Here is a 19,693-nt window from a genome sequence, read left to right as displayed (position 1 = left end):
ACGTCACCTGTGTTAGAGGGGTCTGTTACAAAATCCTAGTCCTCGGGAGGAAACATGCAATGAACTGAATAGTACAAATGAATTCAGTAAAAAGTAAATCCAAAAGCAAAGGCAAAACAAACTCCCAAACACAAAGGAGAACTTATAAGATGCAACATGTTGATAATGGGAGCAGCTGACAAAGTTACAATATACTGGGTTAGATTTCCACTACCTCAGGAACTGGCACAGGTAAGTAAACCCCAAAGTCAGTTATGTGCTTCTTTTTATGAACAGACCAGGAGGTATAGGAGGGTATAAGAGGGTAATGTATGGTGAGTGGTATGGAAGTGTGAGAGGGGAGAAAGAAAGGTCCCTTAAGTCAGTGGTTCCTAAACAGTGGGGGTTCGTAAACTGTGGGGTCCCCCCCCCCAACATTTTTTTATTTTTATATATTATTTTTAGGGAACTCAGTCCGGCTATCAACTTACTCTTGAAAGTTGTAATTATAGAATGGACAAGGGGACATTTCGAATTGGGTAGTAAATTATCAGTATTCCTCTTGTCATGTCGGTCATTGTATACCTTAGAGATCTATTTATAACTGGTCAGAAATGTCCAGATCAACTAGCAAATGTCAGCTAATGTTTTTTTGCCAGGTGTTTTAGCACAGATTTTATAGTAATGTTCGAGTCACTCAAATATTACATGAATACACATTAGACATGGCAGAATGTATATAACTGCAAGTAAATTAGCTTTAAAATTGCAACATTTTCTCTACAACCCATGACAGAATGTGTAGAATTTCAGGAAATAAGCTTTAAAGCTGCCAAATGTATGAACAGTTTGTGTCATGAACAGTGCTTGTGCCAATAGAAACAGACGTGGGATGTTCCCCCAATGCTGGAACGGGGGCCCGAGTAAAAAAGTTTAAGTGTCTTTATGGAGGCTATCTTAGTACAGTGTGGCATTCTGCAAGGTGCATGTGGTTCTGATAGCTCTACAAGGCGTGAGATATCAGTGTCCAACCAGGTCTGTGAGATGTGAGAGTTTACCTGTAGGGACTCGATGCGAGCCTGCAGCTGCAGCCGGTCCTCAAGGTCCTGACAGCGGTCCTCCAGTCCTAGGATCTGTTCCTGCAGCTGGTTCCTCTCCAGCTCCAACTCCTCCACTACCGACCGCAGGCCACCTGCAAGGGCAGTCGCATAGACAAGAAAGAGAAAAATCAACTCAATGGTTGAGAAATCTGGTAGTTATCTATCATGATCAACAATAGTTAGCGAAAATGGATGCAAATTGTAATCATAGAAACAGCCCTTTATACAGTCACAACTGAAACATTTCCATGCAATCATATTGTTGTGATGGATTACAATGTTTATGATAGTTGGCCTGCTACTTGCCCCATGCAAGGTCACCGGTTTGTGGACATTTATTTCTATTCTTTGTCCCATTAAAAACCATGAACCTTTCAACACAGTGAATGTGTCAAACACAAGGAGAGATAAGAGGAAAAAGAAGAACAGACAGGGCATGCCAAACACTTACCACGGACGGGGGAAACTCTCCACCTAAATTCATATGAACTGACAAGAGTTCAATGCATTCCACATGGACCAACATCGTAGCGAGCCAAATACTAGCCAGTTCAACCAGCATGCACATGTTCAAATAATAACCACCTCAACTTGTGATGAGATAACACAAGAGCCCACAGATGAGTCAACCTTAGGGAATGTATCCACTCTGGGGTTGAATGTGTTAGACTGGAGGGAGAACAAACACCCACATGTAAAACCCCCAAAACGGAGGAGGAGTGTTAGACCTACGTTGACAGAATGACAAAAGAACAACCCAAATGACGACAACATCTCAAGCTCCCAAAATGGTGGTGGCTGGGTGACAAATGCACAAAAAGCGACAACGTGCATGCCAGCGTAAACTGTCTAGTGGGTCTCACACCTGTGTTGGGGGAAGTGTACTCAGGCCACCAACCTCCCATGTTCTCCCCCTCCTCCATCGGGGTGGTGCTCTCAGATCCGCCACTGTGTGGGTCCTGGTGGAACGCCTGCTTGCCATCAAACTCAAAGTCCTCCTGTGTGGGGGTGGGGTGACAATACTAATTTTAGTCCAGTGACTGAAGTACATTTTGTCTGGGATGTTACTGATCATCTACAGGTATCCTTGCTGGCCGTGACCATGTGACCACACTCTCAGAGTTATTATTATTGCTGTCTTATTCCTTCCCAGCTCTGAACTCACCACACCCTCCTTCTGCCAAATCACTCACCCATCTTGCCACCTCCCCTCCATCATTCATTCTCCCTCTACCTTTTACTCCGTACCTGCAGGCTGTGTTGGTGGGCGGCGCCTCCCATTTTCTTGCCGCCCCTATGTAGCCCTGTGAGACCCCGGGCCTGCACCAGCTCCTCCTCCAACTCCTGCTGCCGGCTGGCCAGCACTGGATCGGAGCAGCCGGGAAAGAACCAGTCATCCTCAATCAGTTTTGTGCCACAGGGAAGGGGAGGGAGCGATGAGGGGGGTGTTTTTGGGTTACAGAGTTGAACCCCAGAGATGCATTACAGGAGGGGGGTAGAGAGATGGAGGTAGAGAGATGGAGAGACAGAGATGTAGAGACAGATATGGAGACAGAGATGGAGACAGAGATGGAGAGACAGAGATGGAGACAGAGATGGAGAGACGTAGATGTAGAGACAGAGATGGAGAGACAGAGATGGAGACAGAGATGGAGACAGAGATGTAGAGACAGAGATGTAGAGACAGAGATGGAGACAGAGATGTAGAGACAGAGATGGAGAGACAGAGATGGAGAGACAGAGATGGAGAGATAGAGGATGGAGAGACAGAGATGGAGAGATAGAGGATGGAGAGATAGAGGATGGAGAGATAGAGGATGGAGAGATAGAGGATGGAGACAGAGATGGAGAGATAGAGGATGGAGAGACAGATGGAGAGATAGAGGATGGAGAGATAGAGGATGGAGAGATAGAGGATGGAGAGATAGAGGATGGAGACAGATATGGAGAGATAGAGTATGGTTTAAGAAAGACAGATGATACAGGGAAAGGAGGGAGTGAGACAGAGATGATGGATAGGGAGAGACGATTGAGAGAGGGTGAAAGACAAGAGGGAAAGACTGCAAAAAGGTACGCTCACCCAATGGATGAACACACAACAGCAGCATTGCACACAAGGAAACGTGCAGACTCACTCCAGAGAGGAGAGAAAGAACACTCCAGACTCCTATGAGCGTGTGTTCTTTACATACGTGTGTGTGTGTGTGTGTGTGTGTGTGTGTGTGTGTGTGTGTGTGTGTGTGTGTGTGTGTGTGTGTGTTGATTGCGTGGCTGTGTAGACTTTCCTAAAAGCAGAGTTTCTGGTCAAAGCCATGCACAACTAATAGGGAGGGAGACAGGCTGCAACCAAACACGAGGAGGATGGAAGGAGGGCCGCAATGTCTTTACGGCTCAAGGAGACTGTACTGCAACAACATTTTCAATGGTGATTTGGCATACTGGAAAGCAGGGAGGTCACAGCCATTCCGACTGAAAGCTGCCCACATTGTGATTGGACTGTGATCAGTGGTCACTACATTTTTAATTATCAGTGGTCACTAGTCAGTGATTGGACCATCAAGGGGAAGGGGAGGGGGTAGCAATCACATTTCTGTCAAATTGATCAATCAGGGCCAACAATTTGCACAAAACTCATTCCCATCTGTTTTGTGATATCAGGTAGATGTGGGAGGGGTGGGGGAGGACTAGCTAAAAGCAAAGAGTGACAGAGAAAGGGGTTTCATTGGGTGACAGAGAGAAGAGTTTCATTGGGTGACAGAGAGAAGGGTTTCATTGGGTGAGGATTGCAGATGTGGTAGTGCAAAGTGGTCAATGTAGCCAAGCGAATGTAAAAAATTGTCATTTATTTTCAATGAGGACTCTTTAGATTCTTGAATTCCAAGGAATCTCCTTTAACAGAATGAAATTCATTTATTAAGTGATGAGCAATCATTGAATGGACATGACAATATTTAATTGACAGCCAGTTGTTGTTTAGATGTTAAGATGAGCTCCAGAAACCAAGTTTGAGTAGGAATGCACCAATCAGATATTGCAACAGTTAGCTACTTCAGCAACTAAAAGCAGCAAGGGTGGCGGCATTACACAGGCAAATGACAACAATGAGGTTAGCAAGCATTAGTAAAGATGGATAGATGATTGGAGAGGACAAAAGTGTTGAAAAACAGCACCACTTGCAGTGTGTGTTTATTAATTCTTTATAAACAAGATCATTGGTTTATTTCTTTTTTCCATACAAGCTCCGCCCTCAGTTAGTCCTAATTCCAGTGTTAGCGTTAGCCTTCCCACCACCATTGAAGCCTTGTCATTTTGTTGTGTTAATATGTTTTGCAGATCAGTTCAAGGACAGTGTCATTATGAAGTCAACGGAGTCCGAAAGTGGCAGGGAAAGTTGGGGGAGGGAGAGAGGGAAGGAAGGAGAGAGGGAGGGGAAAGTGGCAGGGAAAGTTGGGGGAGGGAGAGACGGAAGGAAGGAGAGAGGGAGGGGAAAGTGGCAGGGAAAGTTGGGGGAGGGAGAGAGGGAAGGAAGGAGAGAGGGAGGGGAAAGTGGGAGGGAAGGAAACTTAAAAAGAGAGGAAGATACTGAAAGAAAGAAACACTACATGGAGGAAGAGGGACTAATAAAAAGCACAGGCCTCCACTGTACTGCCTCCAGTTTACCCCGGAGGAGGTGAAAAGGATCCTGGGAAACTGAGGACAGTACAGTGGGCACAGGCTTTTGCTGAGGGGGATGGGCCTGCATGCACAAAACTGATGGGAAACAGGTTCTTGTTGGCTGCCCCCATCCCAGGAGCAGGGAGCAGAGGAGGAGGGGGGGGAGGACATGGGGTAGGGGTTGGGGGGGGCGCAGAGCCAGAACGAAAAGCTCGCCGGGGACGGATAGTTGGAGGGAAAAAAATGAAACAAAAAATAAACATGCTCAGTTGGACAGTGAGGGGCTCTCAAACAACAACAGAAGACATTGAACTTTAACTTCTCTAGAATTCCCTCCCACCTTCCTTCCTCCCTGTTTCCTTGGGTAAAAGATGTATGCTGTTTGACAGTATATAACAAAAGGTTTGGACGGAGTGGTAGCTGTGTTCTGTGTTGTCGAGGGAGGCGGGTTAGCGGCTTCTGGGTGATATGACTGTTGCATTTCGGTCTGAGGTGAGGTTTAGTGTCTGTGGTGTGTGGTAGTGCCACAGTGCACCCTGTGTGTGTGTGGATCACCCACCAGTGGTGGCAGGGCCCTTACCCTCTCTCTCCTCCTCCATGTGGCTCATGCGCAGGGCCATGGTGGCCTTTTCCTCGCGGGCACGGTCCCTGGCCGTCACCGCCTCCGACACCATCTCCTGCCAGTCCAGCACCTGGCTCTGGGCGTCGTCGGCGCTACCTGACTCGCTGGCCTAGTGTGTGTAGGATCAGAAAGACATGGGAAGCAGGATATTGGTTTGGTGGTGGAGGAAGTATTGGGTCCAGAGATAAGACATTTATTCTCATCCAGGGATTACTCAACATGGGAGAATGTGGTGTTTGATTTCATCTGAGAACAAGTGTCTTTCCATCAGCGAAGTGGTCAATAGGATAGATGTGTCAGATGTGTTTGGTGTATGGTGCCAGCAGGGTTTCTGTTAGGAAACTGCAGCATTTGCATTTACCAGATCATTTTGAGTGTACCGGGAGGAGACGCTGTGGAGTACCGGACCCATATGTATTGGGTGCGTAACCTGATTACGTCCTCCAGCCAAGGTGCTGAGAAATCCCATTTAGATTACGGTAATTCATCTGAACAGAACATACAACTAGGATGCAACACCGTGAATCCTCCTTCTTACTGAATTCTGATGAGCACTTTGTAGATGTTAGAATAACTGTCCACGTTTACTGTTCCTCAGTCAACAAGGAGAAACCAACAGCAACAACACTAGCCTATGACAATCTACTATCCCCCATAGTAGAAAAGTTAACCTGTTCTATTGTTCAGCTTATCTTTCGTTGTGAGAAAGAAATAGCCTTTTCCAAACAGACTATGGGACAGTTGTGGGACGATAGATTCCAAAATCATACAACTAGTAGGACTAGGATACATCAAAAAAACTTTAAAAAGCAATGAGGATGATGCAACAGATCAGAACATTTAGCTTGAAATGTTGATAAACTATTATTTCTTCACATTATAAGTGCAGCAATGCGCACAAGGCAGTAGGCTACACGCAAATGTTTGTTCCCTAATGCAATTAACGTACCGCACCAGACAGCAGATTCATGAGACAGAGATAAAACATTAAGCAGGGGAGATCTAATGATGCAACAACTAGTATGGGCTGCTAATATGACGAGGGTTGAAGTTTGGCAACTGGTCAATGAAACAAAGTTGATTTGAAAACCAATAGAACATGAGAGAAACAGGCTGCTGGTTTCAATGGCATAAGCCTATGGAAGTCTTTAGAAAATACTTTAGGCTACTTTGATGCAAGGTAAGACATGCCTCACAATATGAAGCAAAACATTCAGGTTTCAAACAATTAAGTCTACATCTGCAAAATGCATACTGCTTCCAGCTCATTGCAAAGTGGTGTGGGACATGCTGAAGCCTGCCTACCGATGCACTTGATTGGTGAATGTAAAGCGCGCTTCAATTACCAGTTGGGGGGGGCAAAAACCGTCTGGTTAACAGAAACCTTGAGTGACAGTCAAGATATGCATCCATAGATGAACCCATCTACCCCTCACTAGTTTCCCCAACATTGAGTATCAAGTATCATGACTCGACACCACTACTGCACTGCATGCCGGGATGTAGGTGGTACTTCCTCGTTGCAGTGCATGTTGGGGGTACTGTCTGGTGGGGTTTGAACTCTGACCTGAGAGGCGGCTCTCTTGGTGACCTGCTCCAGGTCGGAGGCCATCTTCCTCTGCTGCTCCTCGTACACCACCAGCTTGGCCTCCAGTACATCTACAGGAGGACAGAGGACATGTTAACATCTACATGAGGACAGAGGACATGTTAACCACCTCCAGTACATCTACATGAGGACAGAGGACATGTTAACCACCTCCAGTACATCTATATGAGGACAGAGGACATGTTAACCACCTCCAGTACATCTACATGAGGACAGAGGACATGTTAACCTCCTCCAGTACATCTACATGAGGACAGAGGACATGTTAACCACCTCCAGTACATCTACATGAGGACAGAGGACATGTTAACCTCCTCCAGTACATCTACATGAGGACAGAGGACATGTTAACCTCCTCCAGTACATCTACATGAGGACAGAGGACATGTTAACCTCCTCCAGCACATCTACATGAGGACATGTTAACCACCTCCAGTACATCTACATGAGGACAGAGGACATGTTAACCTCCTCCAGCACATCTACATGAGGACAGAGGACATGTTAACCTCCTCCAGTACATCTACATGAGGACAGAGGACATGTTAGAGACAGAACACAATGTAAACAGATTCTGAATAACACGCTGAAGGTACATTGACAAAGATCAAACAGAACAAGCAACCAAAATAACATACAGATGTACAAGGCTGAAACAGATCACTTGTAAACATGGGGAGCTGTTGCTCATTTAGATGGTCTTCACGCCTCTTGTAAATCCTCACCAGACGACACAGAGATTAGTTTCAGTACAGAGAACATCTAGAGAACATCTGCAGTAGAAAACCCTTTTCACTTTGAATTTAAAGAAATGCTTTTTCCCCCCTAGCGTTGCTAGACAAAAGAGGGGTGGGGCGTTTACTAAATACCCAATTAACACATCATTTTTTAAAGAGTTATAAATGATAACACCAAGGAGAAGTCCACAATAAGATAACGTGCTAGCTAGTTTTGTAAGTGTTAAGTTCATTACACCATGGTCCAGATAAGTGTAGTCAGGTGATTGATGATAGTTGAAGACTCTCCTCACCGTTCTTGGCCTTGATCTCGTCGTACTGCTCCAGCTTCCACAGCGTCTCCTCCCGCTCTTCCTCCAGATCCGTGACGCGGCTACGCAGGGACGTCACGTCAGGGCCCACTCTGCCAGACTGGAGGAGGGTCAAAGTTCACAGGTCAAGGGAAGCTCAGCGCAACATGTCTGGTTCTTGAATGAGACTAAACGTGTACGACATGCATTCAGGGCAACATTCTCCCTCTCCCAAAGACACATGCCCTCTGAGCATACTAATCATAGAAGTCTAAATAGATGGGAGCTCTGAATTAAACTCTGCTAAAATAATTGCCCTCTTCTCACAGACCATTGTTACAGAAAAGTTATAACATTGATCATCACGCTGCTGATTATAAATGAACTCATCCCGCCTATTTAAAATGTTACAATTAGTTTGCGAGATAGAACTGGATCTCTTACCTGGCTTTTCCTCAGCTCGTCCTCCAGCTGTCGAATACGAGACTTTGACCAGGCTTTTATCTTTAGGAACTTGGCTTCCGATTTACTGGCCTCCTCAGATTTCAGCTTGGCTTGTGCTGCGAGAGACGAGAAAGTAGGGGGGGAGACAGAGAAAGAAGGGGGGGAGACAGAGAAAGAAGGGGGGGAGACAGAGAGAGAAAGGAGAGTGACAGGAGAAAAGCAGATCATGAGATCTTCACAAGACCTGAAGAAGAGCTTAACATCCCAGGAAGCCCATCAACATTATATAAGCATCCTATGGTCTGTAGAATGTGTGTATCTGTCCACACCTGTACCGACTACCTACCTTCCAGCTCGTTCATCCTCTGGGCCGTGACTGGAGAATCCCCGCCGCTCCCTGCTTGCGTTTGGGTCTGAAGCTCGGCGACAGGGGTCCTTCCCAGCTCCTCCTGTAGCTGCCCGCGAAGTGCCTGCTCCCGCTCGGCCAGCTGGGCCTCGTGGCACTCGGCGGCACGGCGCAGCTCGCCCTGATGCTTCTCCAAGAGGTCACGCAGCTGAGCCCGCATCACGTGCTTCTCAGCCTCCATCTTGGACCCGAGGCTCTCGCGCTCCACCTTCAGCCGCCGCGCCCGCTCCACAAGGTCCTGGGAGAGAAAAGGAGGGATGAGGGTAGAGCAGGAGGAGGGGATAGAGAGGGATGGATGAGGGAAGGAGAGACAATTGGTGATCACTGTTCTAAGCTAGGGTTGTCGCGAGAGAGATTACATCATAAGGGGATTGGTCTCCCTCATCTGAAGTTAATTACTCCAGGGTCACCGTTGATAGTGGCTGACCCTGGCCATCACGCCACTCTCCGAGGGTGTCCGGAGAGATGGGATACACAAAAAACACATTTAGAATTCACACAGGCGTATTAATACACACTTGTATGTGTATGAAATAGGACAAATATAAGCACCCACCAAATTATTATTCATTATAGTAGTAGCCATCACCAAGACTGTAGCCTTGATTCTCCACCCTCTTCCTAGTAGTGTGCACTTGCACACTCCCTGTAAGGGATCTAATAGCATTGGATTGATGTAAGAGTAGTCTGGAGAGAGTTCTCGTCATTGTTAAATGTATGCAGGAAGGTTGGGAAGTGGACACACACTTTGGGAGAAAGAAAGAGAATTGGAACGTAGCCCATATTGTTTTGGCCCACCCTTCCAATGGGTATAGCTGTTAACACCCATGTGGTTCCTTAGAATAGATCATAATATATGCCATTTAGCAGAAGTTTTTATCCAAAGTGATGTACAGTCATGTGTGCATACATTCTTCATATGGGTGGCCTCAGCGGGAAACAACCCCCCTGATCCAGGCGGTGCAAGCGCCATGCTCTACCTGAGACACAAAGAGGTCCCCTTAAAGGGATAGTTCGACATATAATATGTAATTTTGAAGTTTCGATGCGCAACCCATAGATTTTTGAGTGCTTTTCAGCCGAAATTAGTCTTGTTTGATAACACAAAGACACACATTTGAAAGGGAAACGCTGGTTTTGGTAAGTATGACTTCTTCCACGACTTCTGATCGAACAACGGCTAAGGTAAGGGAAGATTTATGTGGTTATTATGTGTTTCTGTGGACTCCGAAATAGCGAAGCCATATTGCTAATCTATGAGCGCCGTCTTTTTTTTTTTAGTTTTTTTTTTTTACCTTTATTTAACTAGGCAAGTCAGTTAAGAACAAATTCTTATTTTCAATGACGGCCTAGGAACAGTGGGTTAACTGCCTGTTCAAGGACAGAACGACAGATTTTGTACCTTGTCAGCTCGGGGATTTGAACTTGCAACCTTTCGGTTACTAGTCCAATGCTCTAACCACTAGGCTACACTGCCGCCCCAGCGTCATATTATTGACAAGTGAACGAATTCTGTAACGTTAAAAATAAATGTAACACAGCTGTTTTATTAAGAAGAAGTGTATCTTTCTAACTATATGTAGAACATGTATATTTAGTCAACGTTTATGATGTGTATTTCTGTTATCTGGCAGAGTTATCATAATTTCTCCGGGCATTGTTGTAGCATTTTTTAGCCATGACCTTCTATGTAAACCGTGATTTATGGATCTAATTAGCATATTATTGAAAAAAACAAATGTACTGTATAACATGTCCTATTCCTGTCATCTGATGAAGATTTTCAAAAGGTTAGTGAATTATTTTTCTTTTAATCCTGTTTTTGTGATTTCATCTATTGTTCTACAAAATGGCTATGTAAATTAGCCTATCTTTGGTGGTGGTTTGACATAAATATGTGCTATGTTTTCGCCGTAAAACATTTTAGAAATCTGACTTGGTGGCTAGATGAACAAGGTGTTTATCTTTCATTTGAGCTATTGGACTTGTTAATGTGTGGAGGTTAAATATTTCTAAGAATATTTTTGCGTTCTGTGTGCTACTGTGTCAGTTGAGCAGTGGGGGAGGGTACCCCTAGCGGGACGTGTGGGGCCAACAGGTTAAATAAAGTTTGACCTATTTAAATAACCCCTCACCTTGATCTGCTGGTCTCTGGAGTCCACCTCCCCCTGGAGGACATCAATAACCTGGTTTTTACCCTGTAGCACCTCCTCCTTCTCATGTAGTTTCTGTTTCAGAGCCTTCAGGAGCTGGGGAGGACAGACAGCCATGTCAGCAACTACACTACCCACGGTGCACAGCAGTGATACTGTATATCACAACATGATCTTGTGGTCATACTAGGACATTGCATGTTGTAACTGGAAATGTTTCACTTTTGGTACAATTCGCTGGATGTTTAACTGTTTTGAAACAGAATGTTCCTTCCAATGACTTAAGACAGAATAATCTATAGTGTATCTACAGCTGGCATGCAGCCAGGTTACAGAGTTCAGAATGAATAGAGTAACTTCACGGAATAAGGACAATTTAAAGTGGGTTCATAGTAGATTTTACTGGTCATTTTAATGGTAAAACAAAAGTAACAGTGGTAAATCCTCTAGTCTAGTTTACCTGTTCCAGATCAGCGCTGGCGTCAGACTTGGCGGCCAACTTGAAGAGCTCCTGCTCATGCATCTGGTTGACCTCCATTAGCTTGTTGTCTTTCTGCAGAATGATGTCTTTAAACGTCTGGATCTGAAACGATAGTTCATTCAGAAGACATTTGTGAAGCTTGAATACACGGCTGGTCACAGCTGGTCTGACGGAAGCTTGAATACACGGCTGGTCACGGCTGGTCTGACAGGGAAGCTTGAATACACGGCTGGTCTGACAGGGAAGCTTGAATACATGGCTGGTCACGGCTGGTCTGACGGAAGCTTGAATACACGGCTGGTCACGGCTGGTCTGACAGGGAAGCTTGAATACACAGCTGGTCACGGCTGGTCTGACGGAAGCTTGAATACACACGGCTGGTCTGACAGGGAAGCTTGAATACACGACTGGTCACAGCTGGTCTGACGGAAGCTTGAATACAAGGCTGGTCACGGCTGGTCTGACAGGGAAGCTTGAATACACGGCTGGTCACGGCTGGTCTGACGGAAGCTTGAATACACGGCTGGTCACGGCTGGTCTGACAGGGAAGCTTGAATAGACGGCTGGTCACGGCTGGTCTGACGGAAGCTTGAATACACGGCTGGTCACGGCTGGTCTGACAGGGAAGCTTGAATACACGGCTGGTCACAGCTGGTCTGACGGAAGCTTGAATACACGGCTGGTCACAGTTGGTCTGACAGGGAAATAGAGCGTTTGCGATTTCTTCAGCTGATGAGGTGGACAGTGATGTGATTGGCCAAGACACAGAAAACATGAAAAAGCAGATTTTACAGGGACGGGGGGAGGAGTTGTAACTGGATGTTTTGTTTTTGTTTTAATGTTTATCTGTCATTAATAAACGTGACGATAAATAATGTGAGGATTAAAAAAAATAGTACATCTCTTATAATATAAAGTCATAAACAGATTTGCTGATAAATCACGTTAAAAAATCACATCTGCGAAATCTGTGATTTTTCACCATAACCTACGTTTTGCTTGTACATGTTCTCCTTGTCCTCGAAGGCGGCCTTTTCTGTGACTAGGAGCTCCTTGAGGCTCTCAGTCTGCTCCTGCAGCAGGCTGTAACGTTCATCACCCTCGCCCACCTTCCTGGTCAGACTTAGGACCAGCAGCTGCAGCTCCGCCAGGGAGCCCGCTCCGCTCTCCTCCGGCAACGCCTGGAAAACCACCCAAAAACCTTGTATTAGATTGTGTGGTGGGAAACCTCGTATTATATTGTGTGGTGGGAAACCTCAAATTAGATTGTGTTGTGAGATACCTCGTATTAGATTGTGTGGTGGGAAACCTCATTAGATTGTGTGGTGGGAAACCTCATTAGATTGTGTGGTGAGATACCTCATATTAGATTGTGTGGTGAGATACCTCATATTAGATTGTGTGGTGGGAAACCTCGTATTAGATTGTGTGGTGAGATACCTCATATTAGATTGTGTGGTGGGAAACCTCAAATTAGATTGTGTGGTGGGAAACCTCAAATTAGATTGTGTGGTGAGAAACCTCATTAGATTGTGTGATGGGAAACCTCGTATTAGATTGTGTGGTGGGATACCTCGTATTAGATTGTGTGGTGAGATACCTCGTATTAGATTGTGTGGTGAGATACCTCGTATTAGATTGTGTGGTGAGATACCTCGTATTAGATTGTGTGGTGGGATACCTCGTATTAGATTGTGTGGTGGGATACCTCGTATTAGATTGTGTGGTGGGATACCTCGTATTAGATTGTGTGGTGGGATACCTCGTATTAGATTGTGTGGTGGGATACCTCGTATTAGATTGTGTGGTGAGATACCTTGTATTAGATTGTGTGGTGGGATACCTCGTATTAGATTGTGTGGTGAGATACCTCGTAATACATTGTGTGGTGGGAAACCTCGTATTAGATTGTGTGCATGAGGTCATGGATAATATGACCGTGCTGGTCACACCCCATGTATCTCCAGGACCAGGGCTGGTGACTACTGTTACTGGTACCCCTAACATCTCTCTGAAATCCGTAGTGTCCCAATAGCAGAAGCATCATTGTTGAGTCGTGCCAATTTGTCCATGTGATGTAGATTTCAAGGACAATAAAACTTCTGGAATTTGTATTTACCATGTGCTCCGTGTCTGGATGGGCTGGAGGCGTGGCCGTCTGCTCTCCGGTGGCCATGCCAGTCTGCAGGTGGACTATGTAGGCCTCCTTCTCTGACAGCTTCCTGTTTCGCTCTACCAGCATGGCGTCCATGTCCGCACCACGCTGCCTCTGGGCCTCCAGCTCTCGTGACTGGTAGAGGGAAAGACGTGGGCACGGGTCAGATGCACATCGGTGCACACACACACACACAGTAGACACAACAACACTCAAACACAAAAAATATATACTCATTCACACACAATTTTGAGAATTTTCCACCAAACACCTTGAAGATACTGGATCAGGTAAAACTAAGTATGAAAAGACAGACACACTATACATACACACTTGATGGACAAAGCAACCGGAACCACAAACATAACTAAACACCTATTCTCTATGTAACAGGGTAGGCCTTGGCTACAAGATCGACCTGGGATGCATAGACTTGGGATGGATGGACCTAAGATGGATGGACCTAAGATGGATGGACCTAAGATGGATGGACCTAAGATGGATGGACCTAAGATGGATGGACCTAAGATGGATGGACCTAAGATGGATGGACCTAAGATGGATCGACCTAAAATTGGATTGACCTAAAATTGGATTGACCTAAAATGGATTGACCTAAAATGGATGACCTAAAAATGGATTGACCTAAAATTGATTGACCTAAAAATGGATTGACCTGGGATAGATTGACCTAAAAATGGATTGACCTAAAAATGGATTGACCTGGGATGGATTGACCTAAAAATGGATTGACCTGGGATGGATTGACCTAAAAATGGATTGACCTAAAAATGGATTGACCTAAAAATGGATTGACCTAAAAATGGATTGACCTAAAAATGGATCGACCTAAAATTGGATTGACCTAAAAATGGATTGACCTAAAAATGGATTGACCTAAAAATGGATCGACCTAAAATTGGATTGACCTAAAAATGGATTGACCTAAAAATGGATTGACCTAAAAATGGATTGACCTGGGTCTAGATGACAATGATAAATTGTATTACATGTTATCAGGTAATAATATGAATAAAGCATGCCACCTTATCCTCCGAAGGAGACATGTCTTTATAAGGACCCAACTGTCTACTGTACATGGTTTTCTGTTTATGATTACATGTGTATAGATGATGTAATGCATTATAGATGATGCCTCTACCATGTTTGACTAGGATGTTTTTAGTGTCTCAAAACTGAGTGGTCCACATTGTGGTTTGAAAAATCTGTATTTTGTATCATTGTGGAGTGACACTAAAATACATTTTTCTAAACTCTAGGACACAACCCCTCATATCTCACTGACAAGGCCACACTGTTTTAAAACATAGCCATGGGATATGAACATTCCCATAGTTAAGGAAACGAGAGCTGAGCACTGTGAGACATTTTGAATAGGCCTAGTAGGAGAAATGACTTCGTAGATAAGAGGATGGAGGAAAACACCTCAGTCACATTCATTAGGGCATGACGTAACAAAACGGTTTGCAACAGAAAACAAGTCCAGGCAGTACTTCTCTGTTCCAGTCCGTTTTCTTGCACTTGGTGCCTAATGAACAGGACCCATGTTAGCTGTGGCCTGAGGGCACCTTGCAGGAGATAATAACACTACGCCAACTCATTCCTCACATCCTTGCAGGAGGATATTGGCTTCCCTTATCTGTCCGCTGGCTAAGGAAACATGGACCTGGGCTTCCTGCTCAGAAACAAGGTGATGTTTCTATTTGGAGTGGTGACATTCTCTTGTTACTACAGTTATGTAGGCAAAAAAATAAAGGGTTGTTTTAAAAAAGTTAGTTCACAATCACACTGGATTGAGGAAAGCCATGTTCTATACAACTCATACACAGAGTATTAAAGCATGTTTACGTGGAATGTTTTAGTTGTGACACACTAAAGTCCACTGGAACACTAACAGCATTGTCATGGCCTTAGCTTAGGAACACAGTATTTATTTATTTGTGTACTGTTTGTGTATGTACACTGCATTGGGAAAGTATTCAGGCCCCTTCCCCTTTTCAACATTTTGTTACGTTACAGCCTTATTCTAAAAAACAGAAATACCTTATTTACATAAGTATTCAGACCCTTTACAATGAGACTCAAAATTAAAATGTTGAATCAAAATTTCCATTGTTCATCCTTGAGATGTTTCTACAACTTGAATGGAGTCCACCTGTGGGAAATTCAATTGATTGAGCATGATTTGAAAAGGCACACACCTGTCTATATAAGGTCCCACAGTTGACAGTGCATGTCAGAGCAAAAACCAAACCATGAGGTCAAACATTTCTGCAACACTGAATGTCCCTAAGAACACAGTGGCCTCCATCATTCTTAAAAATGGAAGAAGTTTGGAACCACCAAGACTCTTCCTAGAGTTGGCCGCCTGGCCAAACTGAGCAATCGGGGAGACGGGCCTTGGTCAGGGAGGTGACCAAGAACCCGATGGACACGCTGACAGTGCACCAGAGTTCCTCTGTGGAGATGGGAGAACCTTCCAGAAGGACAACCATCTCTGCAGCACTCCACCAATCAGGCCTTTATGGTTGAGTGGTCAGACGGAAGCCACTTCAGTAAAAGGCACATGAGAGCCTGCTAGGAGTTTGCCAAAAGGCATCTAAAGGACTCTGACCATGAGAAAAAAGATTCTCTGGTCTGATGAAACCTAGATTGAACTATTTGGCCTGAATGCCAAGCGTCACATTTGGAACAAACAAGGCACCATCCCTACGGTGAAGCATGGTGGTGACAGCATCATGCTGTGGGGATGTTTTTCAGCGACAGGGACTGGGAGACTAGTCAGGATCGAGGGAAAGATGAACGGAGAAAAGTAGAGAGATCCTTGATGAAAACCTGCTCCAGAGCGCTCAGGACCTCAGACTGGGGCGAAGGTTCACCTCCAGCATGTCAATGACCCTAAGCACACAGGCAACGCAGGAGTGGCTTCAGGACAAGTCTTTCAATGTCCTTGAGTGGGCCAGCCAGAGCCCGGACTTGAACCCAATCGAACATCTTTGGAGAGACCTGGAAATAGCTGTGCAGTGACGCTTCCCACCTAACTTGACAGAGCTTGAGAGGATCTGCAGAGAAGAATGGGAGAAACTCCCCAAATACAAGTGTGCCAAGCTTGTAGCGTCATACCCAAGAAGACTCAAGGCTTTAATCGCTGCCAAAGATGCTTCAACAAAGTACTGAGTAAAGGGTCTGCGATATTTTAGTTTTTATATTGTATAAATGTGCAGAAATGTCTAAAAACCTGTTTTTGCTTTGTCATTATGGGATATTGTGTGTAGACTGATGAGCGAAAAATGATTTTGAATCAATTTTAGAATAAGGCTTTAACGTAAGAAATTGTGGAAAAAGTCTAGGGGTCTGAATACTTTCCAAATGCACCGTATATAGCAACTAAGCTTTAAACTGCAAATGTGTACATTCCCTAAACCAAACCACGTTTCATAAGGCATTATAAAGCTAGTATGAATGCTCATAGGAATGCATGTACAGTGCCTATAGAAAGTTTAAACCCCTTTGAACTTCCTTCACATTTTTCTGCCTCAAAATGCATTCTAAAAGGGAATTGATGAGATTTTGGTGAGGGTGTAGGTAGTACCTTGACTTCCAGTTCCTCATCTCTCTGTGACAGCTGATGCTCCAGCTCCTCCACCTTCTTCCTAAGGAGGAGGATCTTCCCGCGGCTGGCCTGCTCGCTTCCCTCTGCACCTCCCTACAGGGGTCATATGCAGGGAAAAACAGGGTCAAAGGTCAGAAAGGTTACTGTGGTTTCCTGTTGCTATTGCTCACTGAACTTGGATGGGTGGATGGATGTGTCTGTCTGTCTGTCCGTCTGCGTGTGTACGTGCAAACATATGTGCATGTATGTGTGTGTGAGCGTGTTACCTTCTTACTGTGGGTGGGAGTCCCCTGGCCCCCAGCTCCACCCCCGGCAGCACCTCCTTTCTTCAGCTCCTCCAGCTGGGCGCTGAGGGAGGTGACCTTGGCTTTGTTCTGGAGACGCATCTTGGAGAGCTTGGCCTCGCACGCCTCCTTCTCTGCCTGTGTAGAAAATTAGGGGGGGGAGGGGTAGACATGGTACCTTTAGTTAAAGCTAGGGGTGTCACACATTCAATGTATGTCTTGCTCCGATATGGAGGGGTAGCCTACTCTTTGGAGTTATCGTGTCTTTAGCATCAAGTCTTAATAAGCATAACTGTAAAAGCTCATTTGGGCTAACTGTGCCTTTAAAAGGCCATATGGACACTGAGTTTGTGAGCTGTTTTTTTATGTGATGCACTGTGCTGTGATCTCAGACTGCCTGAACACCTCTCACATATTAGCCAGTCTTGGTTGGACTGTGAGTTAGCGATAGTAGCCTATACTATTCCCTGTGGACTCCAATCCTGTTTTACTATATAGTCTATCTATGGAGCCTCTCAGGTAGACTAAGCTATGGCTGTAGTATCAGCAGAGACCACAATGTTTCTATTGGACAAAATAAATTGGTTGTAAATTCCTCAGCAGCCCTCTTGTAGACATGGGGTGCATCCCAAATTGCACTCTATTCCCTATGTAGTGCATTACTTTTGACCAGGGCCCGTCTATTCCCTATATAGTGCACTACTTTTGACCAGGGCCCATCTAATCCCTATATAGTGCACTACTGTTGACCAGGGCCCATCTAATCCCTATATAGTGCACTACTTTTAACCAGGGCCCATCAAATCCCTATATATTGCACATCTTTTGACCAGGGCCCAGTAGTGAACTATATAGGGAATAGGGTGACATTTGGGATGCAGAATGGTGTCAGCACTCTGTGCAGCACAAGTGGACTTTGACTTGTAAATGAATAGACAAAAGTAACTAAACCACTCCCTGCCATTGAAACAGGATGAGTGAATCTATTGTCTTGAATTAAAAACAAACTGACAGCATATGGGCTTCACTCTGCCGTGGCCGTGTTTGCATTGCGCTTTCTGATAAACGCCTCTACTTTGTCCATCACCAATCCCGGTGGCTTTAGGAGGGCCTTGAACTGCCACAATGTTGCAGTTGGTAAGAACTGATCTACGGTCAGTTTAAAAATGTTCACCTCTTAATGGTTAGGGTTAGGCCTTCGGGAGAGTGTCTAGGAGCATCATCAAACTGGAGCACCCAGGACGTACCTTGAGCTGCTCGTCCTTGGTGCGCAGCGAGCCATCCTTCTCACGGATCAGCTCCTTCAGCTGGGCCACCAGCTGCTCTGTCTGGGCCAGCCGCTCCGCCACCTCCACCAGGGCTGCCTGGCCTCCTTCTCCTCCTCCAGCACCACCACCACCCTGGGGGGAGCCGAGCGCCTGGAGAGAGACCGGGGACCGAGGGTAGGATGGGGGAGAGGGAGATATGGTAGAGAGCCAGGAGGAGGAGACAGACAGACGACAAGAGAGATGAGAAGAGAGACAGAGAGAGACAAGAGAAAGACACAGAGAGCGAGACAAGGTGAGAGAGAGGTGAGGAGAGAGAGCGAGAGAGACGAGAAGAGAGAGAGACGAGGAGAGAGAGAGCAAAGAAGAGAGAGACGAGGAGAGCGAGACGAGGAGAGCGAGACGGGGGGAGCGAGACGGGGGGAGCGAGACGGGGGGAGCGAGACGGGGAGAGCGAGACGGGGAGAGCGAGACGGGGAGAGCGAGACGAGGAGAGACAAGAGACACAGAGCGAGACAAGGCAAGAGAGAAGCGAGGTGAGACAAGAGAGACGAGGAGAGCGACGAGGAGAGAGAGACGAGGAGAGACAAGAGAGACAAGGAGAGAGTGAGACGAGGAGAGCGACGAGGAGAGACAAGGAGAGACCGAGACAAGGAGAGACCGAAACGAGGAGAGAAAGCAACGAGGAGAGAGACACGAGAGACAGACAAGGAGAGAGAGACAATCTGTTAGTGAAAACAGAAAGCTAGCCTTCGCTGGAACAGAGGAGGGCATGGTATGGATGAGAAAGAGATGGGGTATACACAGGGGGACAGCTCCATGTCTTCACTATGGTAATGTATGGAGGGATTCTAGATGTGTGAGGACTGGATAGGTTTCA

General features: G+C 45.7%; 1 protein-coding gene across 3 annotated transcripts in view; it reads right to left on the bottom strand.

The window, feature by feature from the left end:
- The window catches only part of LOC109880459 (golgin subfamily B member 1), a 50,951-nt gene that overhangs the window by 28,507 nt on the left and 2,751 nt on the right, over positions 1 to 19,693 (bottom strand). For 2 of the 3 annotated variants that reach the window (XM_031812757.1, XM_031812756.1), the window contains exons 3-17: positions 18,796 to 18,966; positions 17,531 to 17,686; positions 17,244 to 17,357; positions 13,595 to 13,765; positions 12,468 to 12,656; positions 11,455 to 11,577; positions 10,977 to 11,090; positions 8,782 to 9,079; positions 8,436 to 8,551; positions 7,995 to 8,112; positions 6,923 to 7,014; positions 5,314 to 5,464; positions 2,328 to 2,443; positions 1,945 to 2,077; positions 1,038 to 1,171 (exon numbers count right to left, since the gene is read on the bottom strand). In XM_031812757.1, coding sequence (XP_031668617.1) covers positions 1,038 to 1,171; positions 1,945 to 2,077; positions 2,328 to 2,443; positions 5,314 to 5,464; positions 6,923 to 7,014; positions 7,995 to 8,112; positions 8,436 to 8,551; positions 8,782 to 9,079; positions 10,977 to 11,090; positions 11,455 to 11,577; positions 12,468 to 12,656; positions 13,595 to 13,765; positions 17,244 to 17,357; positions 17,531 to 17,686; positions 18,796 to 18,966 — 2,196 coding nt within the window. The remainder of the gene's footprint in view (positions 1 to 1,037; positions 1,172 to 1,944; positions 2,078 to 2,327; positions 2,444 to 5,313; positions 5,465 to 6,922; positions 7,015 to 7,994; positions 8,113 to 8,435; positions 8,552 to 8,781; positions 9,080 to 10,976; positions 11,091 to 11,454; positions 11,578 to 12,467; positions 12,657 to 13,594; positions 13,766 to 17,243; positions 17,358 to 17,530; positions 17,687 to 18,795; positions 18,967 to 19,693) is intronic. The other variant, XM_031812758.1, reaches the window with a different exon arrangement.

Source organism: Oncorhynchus kisutch, unplaced genomic scaffold (genome assembly GCF_002021735.2).
Source record: "Oncorhynchus kisutch isolate 150728-3 unplaced genomic scaffold, Okis_V2 Okis03b-Okis08b_hom, whole genome shotgun sequence".
In the NCBI taxonomy this organism is placed as follows: domain Eukaryota; kingdom Metazoa; phylum Chordata; class Actinopteri; order Salmoniformes; family Salmonidae; genus Oncorhynchus; species Oncorhynchus kisutch.
This window is presented reverse-complemented; position numbering and strand designations above follow the sequence as displayed.